This window comes from Ambystoma mexicanum, chromosome 1q, assembly GCF_040938575.1.
Source record: "Ambystoma mexicanum isolate Mex_15411 chromosome 1q, UKY_AmexF1_1, whole genome shotgun sequence".
NCBI classification, from domain to species: Eukaryota; Metazoa; Chordata; class Amphibia; order Caudata; family Ambystomatidae; genus Ambystoma; species Ambystoma mexicanum.
The window spans coordinates 1,209,990,585-1,210,002,672 of record NC_090922.1 but is presented as its reverse complement, the minus strand read 5'-3'; the positions used below and the strand labels follow the sequence as shown (position 1 = coordinate 1,210,002,672).

Sequence of the window (12,088 nt, the reverse complement as noted above, 5' to 3'; positions counted from 1 at the left end):
AACGGCAGTCCCAGGGAGCCCGGGCAGGGTCCCCATCTCTACCCGGAGTGTACAACTCTAACGCAACCCAGCCAAAGCTCCAGGATGCTGGAGGGCCATGTCCCTGGTTGGCTGTCTACCATGTGGGTTGAACGTCCCTAAGCCCAGCCGTGGTTCCAGAAAGGCCCGGCAGGGGTCCCCATCCCTTTCAGGAGGGAAATTCTGTAATGCAACCCAGCAAGAGCTCCAGGATGGTCGGGGTGGTATCAGGTAATGTTATCCCCACCAATAATATCGCCATATATATGGTCGTTGGGAACAGCCATAGGCGATATTAGTGGGGATAATTTTTGGAGTAAATGGGAGCGGGGCTTCTGGCGGTGTCCCCCGAGCCCTTTAAAATAATATGGGGGTTGCAGGGGGTGTCCCCGCATGTTCAATGGGTTAATATCGCCACACAAATAAGGCACCATTTTTGTATAGTCAAATATATATGCGCGGATATTAACACATGGAACCGTCGGGGTGATGTCCCAGACCTTGGGCACCCGTCTCCCATGTGGGTCGACCATCCCCAAGCCCAGCATGGAGCTCGGTCTGGGCAGCTTTACAGAATATCCTTCCGGGAATGGATGGGGACCCTGCTGGGGCTACCTGGGACTGCCGCTGGGCTTGTGGATAGTCAACCCACATGAGGGACAGCTGCCCAAGGCCAGGGACATAACCCGACCATCCTGGAGCTCTGGCAGGGCTGCATTACAGAATTCCCCTCCTGGAAAGGATGGGGACCCTGCCAATGCTGCCAGGGACCTGCCGGGGTTTCCTGGAACCGCTGTTGGGCTTGGGGACAGTCAACCCACATGGCAAACAGACACCCAATGCCAGGGCCATCACCCCCACCATTCTGGAGCTCTGGCTGGCTAGCGTTATAGCTTCTCCATCTGGGAACGGGGGGGAACCCTGCCGGAGCTTCCTGGAACTGCTGCTGTGCTTGGGGATATGGGTCCCTGTCCTTTCCCGGAGGGAGAAACTGTAACGCAGGCCAGCCAAAGCTCCAGGACTGTGGGGGGCGATATCCCTGGCCTTGGGCAGCTGTCACCCATGTGGGTTGACCGTCAACCCCACCAAAAAAAGCTTTTTTTGTTTTTCTTTTGCCCCTTCCCTAGGGGCAGATGGGCACATACTGTGTCCCAAGGCCCAGCCTCAGTCTGAAAAAGAGGGGTTCTGGGGACGATGACGGCGACGACCAGGACGATGAACTGGTGGTATCTGTTAAGGCCTTTCATGACCGCCTACAGGACCTTGCAGTGTTTTGGGAGTCCCCTTGCCTGAGGAGCCCCCCCCCAGAGTCGTGAGTGCTAGCAGAGATTTTGGGCAAGCGCACCAAGATCCGTTCTGGCAGGTGGCGAGAAGGGTCTGGGAGAAGCCCAGGGTCAACGCCCAGATGAACAAGAAGTTGGACAGCAGGTTATGGGGAGCCGATCCCCCTGCCCTCCCATCCTCAGCAGCACTCTTCAGTGGTGGCTGCGGCCTCTCACTATTCTAAGCCATAGTCTTAGATGTCTTCCTCCTCGCAAGCCTCCTCCAGTGCCCAAGAGGACATGGTCCTTGAGTCTTTGGGCAAAGACACTATGCGCTGGTTTTTCCGCTCCCCCTCCTCTGCTGCCGCCTCAGATGCCAAAAAGCAGTGATGTCATGGTCGAGGAACACAGCTCGCCGGTAGGGGGCCGCCTGGCTCTCGTCCAGGACAGCTGGAAACGTGATTGCGAGAGTCCTTGGATCCTTTCTATAGTCTCCACGGGCTACCGTCTTCCTCTACCATCCCTGGAGCCTATGATCATCAATTCAGTGTTGTCATTGTTCAGAGCAAACCCACTCATTCAGGATTGGATGTGTATAAGGTCATAAATCTCTTTAACCACTTTGGCATCTTCCTCGTAATTTCCTGTCACAGGAATGGGGCATTGGGCATGATCTGTTTCCCAAATTAAGCAGATCTTTTTTTCCTCTAGCATCTGAAATAGCAGTGTAGTAAAGACATTCTACAGAACTGGCGGTAAACAGGCGCCCTGCGGGACTCTAAATCTCAGAGGGACTTTAAGCTGTCGTTCCCTATCACAGTATCGGCACTCTTCTGTGCTCAATCCAGTGCGTCTTAACACATCTCCACTGATTACGTGACCCACCCATAGCAGCATACTGGAATGTAAAATATTGTCCATGTTTCAAGGTGAAAATATCAAAATAAATACAAAGGGAGCCATTAGTAGGAAAAAGTAACATAAAAGAGGGAAAACTGAATGATTCAAACAACATGGAAGGAGTTTTTAGATTTTAAAAGAGAAAATAAAGCAGTGTGGGAAACAGTGAAGGCAGCCAATTAATGGAGGATGATGGATAGTTGAGAAAATCATGGAATGTTCTCTGTTGAATATGCATTTGAAATATTAAGCTATGAGGGAGTCATACTAAAGTTATTATATGGACTGATAGGATCATGAAGCTGCTAAAAACAATAATCCACCCTGATAAACTGCAACAAAAATGCAAATAGTTTTCACTGAATGTAATGTTTTTTTTTGTTATACATATTTATTGCAGTTGGTGGCTTTAAGATGCCAGACCAATGTCATGGTAGTGAGGTTGAGTGGGGAATTACAGAAGTACATACATTTACCACCTCATCCAAAGTGCATGAGGTACATGTATGAGATGAAAAAGAAACCAAGGAAATATCTCTGTGAAAAACTTGGGAAACACTGGTGTCTATTGAAGAAAAACGAAATTGTTTGCCATGAAAGTTCCGAGCAGACAAAGCGATTGAAACAAGGCACCATATTGTAGATCCAAAAGTTTTTGTCTATCGATTGATTAGAGCATGCACAATTCGGTCCAGCCTTTTCACATAGCCTCACTCTTATGTACCCTCTGACTGTTTGACAACAATTTATCATAGCACCCGTCTCCTCACCTGATAATTATGGGCTGCTGTTAGGGATCTAGCCACTCCGTACCTACCTTCTTTATGGCTATAAATGCACACATGCATTTTACAACATGTTTCATCACTTTTCAATCCTCGGACTAGTCTTCTAAAGAGCATTCATCCTCGCACCGCTTCAAGGCCATACCACTGGCAGTAGGCACCATATAAATGCCACATAACATACATTACATCACAAGTTGGGTAAACCAGTACTATGGTGGAAATAGCGTGATATTCTCGTGTACTGACAATGTTTGAGTTGCATGGCAGAAAATCAACAAAACAAATGAAGAAAAGAAAGCTGGACTAAGAAGAAAAGTGACCATGGTGAAACATCTAAATGCTTCAGTCTGGGGGTTGAGGCTCTTTTGAAACAATTGATATCTGTTGAGGCAGAAGGTTAAGGTTCCCACTAGGTAAAAAGGCCAACCGTAATCCCACTTTGCATGGGTGGCATTAATGCTACTTGGAAATGTCTCTGCTGCATAATGTTGGCTGTGGGATACCTGCCACACAGAGGTGCGGGGGCACGGTTTCCTCCCACTAAGGAGTAAGATGATTTCACTGGGATCCATGGTTCTCATGAAAACTCATTGGTGCCTCCCTCCAAGAAAATAACCAGAAAAGGCCTGATCTATTTTTGGGTGACATTAGTCATGGCTCCAGACTGCATCCTACCAATTTAGGATTCAGTGATGGCGGGCCACATTAGCTTGCATCTTTTCATGCAAATTGTTCCCCTTCCGTCCTCTGTGTCATTCAGAGCTTTGAGTGTATAGTTCACCATTCCAGTAGGATTCTATGCACAGTTCTTTATGCATGCCCCCTGCTGAAATGTATCAACTGCTCATTAAGTAATGTGGTTGGAGTGTTATGTAAGAAAATTGCTCGGAAATTGCAGTTGTTCACATTTATTCAATAAATCATTGTTTAATATAAATAGTGTTTGTACAACAGCTTGAAGTTAAGAATAGGATAGTAAGAACCCCCAATGCGCTTAAGTGTAAGCCGAAAAGGACTGAAATAAATCAGTTAAGCATGTTTTTTTAATTGTGTATTTAAAGAATATCTGTTTCTAATATATGCAAAGGATGTAATCTATTTGCTCAATTTATGGCTTCAATATTTTTTTGTAACACGAATTAGATGTACAGTTCTAGAATTTGGCCTTAAACAGGCCAGCATAATTAAGGATTTGTTTATTGTTTCAATCTAACAGTGACAATACACAACCTGAAGCCAATGCAAAAGAATTTTGGGTAAACATGCCAAATCTGATGTCTCATCTAAAGAAAGTATCTGAACAGAAACCACAGGCAACATATTACAATGTTGATATGCTAAAATATCAGGTAAAGTAATGGAACCCAATTAGGTTTTTCTACATCTGTCACTGACTAATAGGAAAATTGCTTATCTCTTTTACCTCCTCTAAACTGAACACAACATCAGACATGTCTTAACAAATACAAGTTGCGCAAGTTTTGTTAATCTGCCTCTAACCTTCCTTCCTTCCACAGATTCCTGAACTTGGGTATATTCTCTCCAGCACAGGCTGACCTGTGAAACTTTCAACCACCAGAGGGTACAATACATCTCTGTGTCGGCTCCATTACACAGCCCATATGCTGGTCATAATGCCTTGGCTAGTATATATGGAGTTGCCGCACCCCGTTACCTCGGTTCCTTTTTTTCCATGCACTCAGTACACTTTTGGAACGCAACCCAGCCTTGCTAAATTTCAAATGGGCCTTGCATAATTTTCCAGAAGGCCTTGGACTTCAAGCTCTGCTTGGACCTCGACAAGCGTGCAGCAAATCTCTTCACCTATTACCACAAGGGTGGTAAGAGGATCCCTTCAAAGTACCTGGGTAGGAATGTTAAGAGGACTGTGGAGGTGAAGCCAATGGAGGAACCGGTTTCTCAGCTACTGTTCTTTCACCCAGAACTGGAGTCAATCATTCCTGGCCCAGGGATACCTCCAATAATTCAACAAGTGCTGTGCAGGTATCCTTCCCCACTAAATCCTCTACTCTGAATGAGTGAGAGGAATTCAGCTGGCAGAGGCTAGACATCTTTGTGAAGGCCCCAGCCATGTTGGCACCTGTGCTGGTGGCATCCTCAGAACCCACAGTGCTTATTGAAGCCGGCAGTGGTATATATTTGGACCGGAACTCCATGCCTTTTGGCTTTGTTCCGGACCCAGTGGTGGACTCTGCTTCACCTCAGCGCTGTACTTCTCTTCCTTGGAGCATCAACGCCCCAGTTCCTGCTTCCCTCACCTTGGGGCCAACATTTCTCTGGAATATACCCACCTTTCATGGGCAAAGTTCCTCTGAAAACTGACACATTTTCGGTAAGGAAGGGCATGCCATCGCATTTGCCTTTGAAGCATGTCATTCTGCTGAGATTTGTGATTTTCCAGAGGAGAACCAATGGATGTGGCCACAGACCTACTAGGAGACTAGTGGCTTGGACTACCCTCCAGAGCTGATAACCTTCCAGTGACAGGCAGGTTGCACAATTTGCAGACGGTTAGTGTCATAGTGGCAGAGAACTAGGGTTATCTGACCAAACTAAGCTTAAGGTTCTGAATGATGTTTTTGACAAGGTTCTTCCATAGGAGACCCTGTTGCCATTCAACCGAGCAATTCTTGCTGCAGTGTTGAGGCTGGCCTCTGTCCAAGCGTTGGACCATGACCTTGCCAAAAGGAATTGCCTATCTCCCTCGAATCCAAGCTGTCTTTCCACTCACCCATCACCAGATACCTGCTTGGTGGTTCAGGCCTTGACTGCACGTTTAATGACTATGTATTTTCCCTCCTGTCAAGGACCGCAAACATCTAGATACCATAGGTCGAAAGGTCTTCGTGTCTGGCAGCTTTGCCTTAAGGACTGTTAATGTTACTTGTGCCCAGCTAAATTCATGTTTGGTCTCTGGCGTGTGATCTCTAGGACGGCAATAAACTTGTCAACTGAAGAGATAAAGGATGGCTTCAACACTCTAGTAGGTGATGTTAAAGAAGCTGCACACCGGATATTGCAATCATTTCTTGAAACAGCTGAATGCGTGGCATGTCCTATCGGAACTGGGTCTGTCCTGCCAAGACACTCTTGGATGAACACAGTTTATATATTTTTGTAACAAGAATGACTTCAAAGTCCGGTTCTAGAACTTCCCCTTAAACATGCCAGCATATACATTTAAATTTTTGTTTCAGTCTAACAGTGACGATGCACAACCAGAATCCAATGCAAAAGAATTGTGGGTAAACATGCCATACTTGATGATTCATCTAAAGAAAGTAACTGAACGGAAACCCCAGGCAACATATTACAATGTTGATATGTTAAAATAACAGGTAAAGTAATGGAACCCATATAGGTTTGGGTACATCTGTCACTGACTACTGGGGAAATTTCACTTACAATGTCAAGTAGAAACTTCTTGACAAGCCCTTTGATGATCATCACCTATTTGGGGCAATGGCTTACGAATCCTTGCAGATGTTTGAAGCCTCCAAGTCTGCAGGCAAGTTTTTAGACATTGCGGTTCTGCAGCCTTCTAAGTATGCTCTGGGGGAGGATTCTTTGTTGTCCCTTCACCTCTTTTGCCCACTAACGAGCAGCCACACCATTGTCTTTCACACCAAGTTAGAGAAAGAGGAGCACAGAAATTAGGTTGTTCCTTCTTTGCAGTCCCCTATAAGGCCTCCACTGTCAAGCCTCTGTGAATTGGTCTTCGTCCATTTGACTGTGGTAGAGGGAGATGGGGGTTGGTCCCTGGTTACCAAGGAGTGGTACCATATAACAAATGATGCTTGGGCCTTACAGGTGAACTCTCAAGGGTACTGCTTCCCTTTTCTTCAACACTTTCCTAACTGGTTCTTCGATGGATCCATGCCCTTCCCCTTTTGGCGGAGGTCCGTCAGCTTCTGCAGAAGGGAGTCAGGGTTGGTACCCCCTTCAGAGAGAGGGAAAGGCTAGTACACCCTTTACTTGCTGGTTCTGCACCTGCCTCTCTTGGCAGATAGTTTGTACACATTAGCTGTTCTGCAATCCCTCATCTGCTGTGTCATAGAGAAAAGGGTAGAACTGAAGTAATGGGGCGTGCCGACTCCATTTTATTTTGGGCCCGGCATCACGTGCAGTATATGGGCACACCACAGCACCAGGCAGAACTGCACTGTGCCCCCTGGTAGCTGAAAAAGGTTTCTGAAGTTGCTGGCACTGGAGAGAGAATATTGAAGATGAGGAATCTGTTGGAGGAAGGGCTATCCCTTGGAAAGAACATTACTGAGAGATCAGTGGTGTGGTGTTCCGATTCCTTTTGCAAAATGGATACATTTGTGTAAATTACACATCTAGAGTGATTGTAAATGTTGCTTTTGTTTTGTGAACGAGCCCCATGTAGTTTTCTATAAAGATTCCAACTATAGAATAATAGGTTGATTTAAAGACTAATTGTCAATAAATACTGTGGATGAGGATCATGCATCAACAATGATCCTTGATACTTAAAATTGGTGTGTAGATTGGAGCTTAAAAATAGAATACTCTACTAATGTATGTGTATTAACAAAACTAAATGTTTAACCTATTTTGAATTGATTGTTGAAATGAATGTATTCCGTTTTGTAAACTGTTGCACTGTAAGCTAGCTGCTTAATCATTTCACTGTCACCGTGTTCTGAAAATTGCACAAACATCCTTGTAGTATAGTCCATGTATTGTTTCATATGTTAATGTAATTTAAACATCTGCCAACATTTCTGGAGACTATTTTGATCTGTGTCCTGATGGCTTGGAGTTTCTGCCTCCTGATTTAAAGGGTGCTTGTAGAGAAGTCGAGCATTGACACACATGATACTGAAAGAGATTGCTTCAAACAAGTGGCTTTATTAAGATTTATTTCAAGCAAGGGGTTTGATCAGACACTTGCAGGAACTTGGAGAAAATCTACAAATAAGGGACTTCTCTATATACCCTGCCAATGATGTCAACAGAAATTGGGGTGTTCTTTGGGTGTCCACCACCTCCCGTTGGGTTGTTCCAAATTACAAAGTACAACATAGTCTCACAAGTCCCTCATAGTCTTTAGCACAATATCCAAAGGATGTAGCCAACTGAAAGTACAAATCATTTACTTAACAAGGCCTTAGAAATCAGTCTAGTCTCTATGCTCAAACAAAAATGGTCCAATTCTTGGTCAACCTAAGAGTTCATAATTCCCTTTATACAATGATTGTGCCTAGTCTTAAAAACAAAAGAAATAAGCTTCTATGAAGGCTTTTCCAGGATGTACTCTCATTCTGGACCCTCCTTGACCTTCCTGCTTTCCCTCTCATCCTGCAGCCCTCTCCCAGGTACTTGGCTTCTTTGACTACTTGCCAGGCTGCATGTTTGCCCCTTTAAATGCACCCTTCAACTTTGTCTCTCACTGTAATGTTGGATTTGTTCCCAACCTTTGGTATTTCCCTCTACCACATAGGTCAACCCCTGGACATCTGCATTCACTACAGGTCTTTCCTCCAGGCTTTGGCTTTCAGCATTTTACAGACTCCTGCTTCTCCAGGACCACTTAGCCGGGCTCTCCATAACCTGGGATTTTAGAGTTTCCCATGGCCTCGCCAGTAACTGATTTTTCAGCTTTCACCTATTGTCAGGACTGACCATGATGTGTTTCTCAGCCTTCGCTTAGGAGTACTTCCTACGCCTCCGAGAGGCTTCACAGGCTTGCATCAGTGTTTGAGTCGTAAGCACATCCTGCAACAATGCAATCTCCCTGTACCAAATGTCAGTGTCCCTGCTCAGGACACCTTCTCCTGTTCTGTTTCTGCTTTGGATTCTATTCCAGCTCCCTCCTTGACTGGGCTTACCCATCCTCTTATCAGGGGTTAAGCGCTTTCCCCTCTGTTTCAACCCTTCTGATTGGTTGGCGCTGTGTTTTGTCTCTTAGCTTGGGATTTGGCTATTTGTATGGCTTCTCCTAACGTAGCTTTGAACTGGTAAAATTGAACTTCTCTGCATTGGTTAAATATTTGATTTCACCCAGCTGATGTTTCAATGGTGTTATCGTTGCTACCCAACATCAACACCATCTTGTAATCTCTCCCACAATTGCTTTAAGGTCTGCACTGTGCTGTGGCTTCGGGGGACTGACGCTGCTTCATGCAGCATCCTGGCCTGACTGCGTTGATTGCAGTCACTTTGGTTTCTTGCTCAGTCTCCTGCAAGTCTGAGGTCAGATCTCTGGTAAGCATTCACACTATCTGTGTGTATTGTCTAATGCGGGTCATTTTGGTACGCTTAAGGTTTGAGCATTGCAAATTGCTGTCTTAACCTGTCACTTCTGGTTGGGAGTTTGTGATTTCATACAGCCCAGGTGTTAGGGTTTTTGGAGGACCCTAATGGTGGGGATTTGACAGCTCCTGGCGATGGTGGAGTTTTAGACACCCTTAATATTAAAATACTGCTGCTCGGTTGGGGTGGCGAGCCTGTGTGATTCCATTCTATCCAACCTATGAGAGGCACATCGGGTAGCAGCTAGACTAACCCAGGCCCTAGTGGGGTGTTGAGAGAACTCACCACACCACTTGTGTCTGACACACTGCTTTGCTTTTGAGGCAATAATAAAGACCCATGCAGCCACTTATCTGGTCTGTCTACATTTCTTGCACATTTTGGGGCCCTCTGGTGGAACCACTGGGGATTTTCTGAGACCGCTGATGTCCATTGCATCTCATTAAAGTGCAGAACTCCTACACCGTCCGGCTGTCAATGGAATGTGCCAAGATGGAAGAGCCATCTTTCCTAGCCTTTGTCAAATGCATTGACCTAGACAATGAAGACTGGAGTGCTTTGCGGAGGCTCTTGGGTTGGCCATCAGCCATATTCCCTCCCTATCCTTCAGCCTTATCAGTGACCTTTTCGGACAAACTCGGACCTTTTCTACGGTAACGGAACCTTGAGATGCAGACTACAATGGCCATTTTACACAGACTTCTTTCCAACACATGAAGCACAGTTGCTTAAGACAAATAGCATAGTGCTAAGGAAAACGGGTGGGGTGGGGGAGGGGGGCACCGGAATACCAAGTGTTTATTTCTAATTAAACTAGCTTGAAAAGCTTCAGGCAGGATTAACATAAGTGATCAGTAGAGCAGATCAACGTAGCCTTAACGATTCCACTTCATGGCAGAATACTGAAACATCTTGCCTGCCTTAAAGTGACATCTTTTTTTTCACTTTAACACCGTATGGCTACATATTTCCTTTGATGTGAAAAAGCTATGTTTGCATGAAAACCAGTACAAGGGTGCTTTTTGGCTGATTTAATTGCGTTCAACTGGCAAAATCAAATAGGTATTTTTTTTGTAATGCTTTGAAAGAAGATTGTAATCCATTTTTTAAGTGTGTGGCGATCCTGCACATAGGCATATACAGTCTGTTTTCTAACATGGAGATGCCATGAGTACCCTTTTACAGCTGATGTTTTACATGTGCTTCTCCAAGCATAAAACTGGTGCAAATCTGGACATTCCTAGGAATATCTTTGGGGTGTTAACATGCAAATTCAGTTCACAAAGATGCGCTCAAAGGCATCTCCATGTTTGCTCTCGGTTCAGGCTTTCAGAATCCGGTACAAGGGAAAAGAGGCAAATCTGAGATGCTCACTGACCTCTTCTGTTTTGCTTCAAGAAAAATGGGTGCAAATTGGGCCAAAGGTTTTATGAATTGAATGATAATACCAACAATGGAAAACTGAGATTAGAAGTAACTTTGCCTTTGTAAAGATGGCCATCATTTGCACTTTACTGTGCACTATGCTGACCACCGTTTGTGTAGTGATCTAGAAAGTGAAATGGTTATTGTGTTATTTTTAACCATTAGAAAACAATGTCGGTTTTACCAGTTCTTACATTGGTTCTTGATGCAGGGACCTTTGCACTCATATCCGCACTGATTGAACATTCAAATTATTTTCTATAGTTTACAGGAATAACGTAATTTCTGTGAATAATGGGTTTCAACCATTGTGAGCCCTCTACCATTTCAGTGCTGCAATCAAATGTGCTTCTCTCCATTTGATCAGTCCCTTGGATCACTAAGGTTGATAATACCTTTTTAATAATTGAAACCCACACACCAAAATCTAAAATGCATACAATCCAGGGATTGCAGTACTTATGAATGGTAAACCCTACACGCGTTTTCTTTAAGTTAACTAGTTAGATTTACAATGCAGAGATGAAGAAATAATGTTCTACCAAAGAAACTGCAAAGAAATGTAAACTAAACTTGCCGTCCAGTTAGGCACACTCTATTACTCTATAATGGTATTCTACAAGATGCATTCAATAAACACACTTTTTTCATGCCATACCTTTCGAAGTCACAACTCAACCATAATTATAGATCAGCCCTTGCATATTGCTGATCAAACACATGTCTTGGAGGTTTCAAGAAAATCACGTAATGAAATGGATTCTGAGAGGCAGGAATCTGGGGAAAAGAAGAGAACTTTGTTCCTAATTAACTGTTTTCGATTATGGCAGCGGTACGATGGGGCATGATAAGCTGTCCTAATATATCATACATTTCCAGACCATGATACATATTTCTCTTTGAGAAATATACAATACTAGAGAAGAAAATGAAACTGATTTAGAAGCCGTCTGCAAAAACACCACCACTATAGATCTTATAACCTAGATGTATTCTCAACTAATCTGAACTGTGGATATACTTTAAGCACCAGTGGTTGGCTAATTGATATTCTTTTGTATGAAGACCAAGTAGCCCAATTAGACCTCACTTTGATTGGGTTATGCAGGCATTTAAAAGCTACAGATGTCCAACTGAAATTAGTCCAAAAAAAAGTACCTATACGTCATCCTAATAAGAGGAAATTGGACTGGGTTAGAAGGCATGTGACCCGTGAGGTCAAATCATTCTTGTATTTTAGAGTGCTACAGGCCGGAAGGGGGAGACGGGCCACACACAGGTGATCTCATTGTTAACCAAACTAAATCTGAAAACTCACCTGGGATGCCTTTCTGAAGACTGTGCCCTTCTCGTAAATTGTTTTTGAAACTCAGAAGTGTTTGGTCACTTGCAAAA

General features: G+C 44.3%; 1 protein-coding gene across 11 annotated transcripts in view; it reads left to right on the top strand.

The window, feature by feature from the left end:
- SGIP1 (SH3GL interacting endocytic adaptor 1) overlaps positions 1–12,088 on the top strand; it is a 1,655,639-nt gene that overhangs the window by 1,467,726 nt on the left and 175,825 nt on the right. For all 11 annotated transcript variants that reach the window (XM_069641969.1, XM_069641968.1, XM_069641966.1 and 8 more), the window contains one exon: positions 4,185–4,317. In XM_069641969.1, coding sequence (XP_069498070.1) covers positions 4,185–4,317 — 133 coding nt within the window. The remainder of the gene's footprint in view (positions 1–4,184; positions 4,318–12,088) is intronic.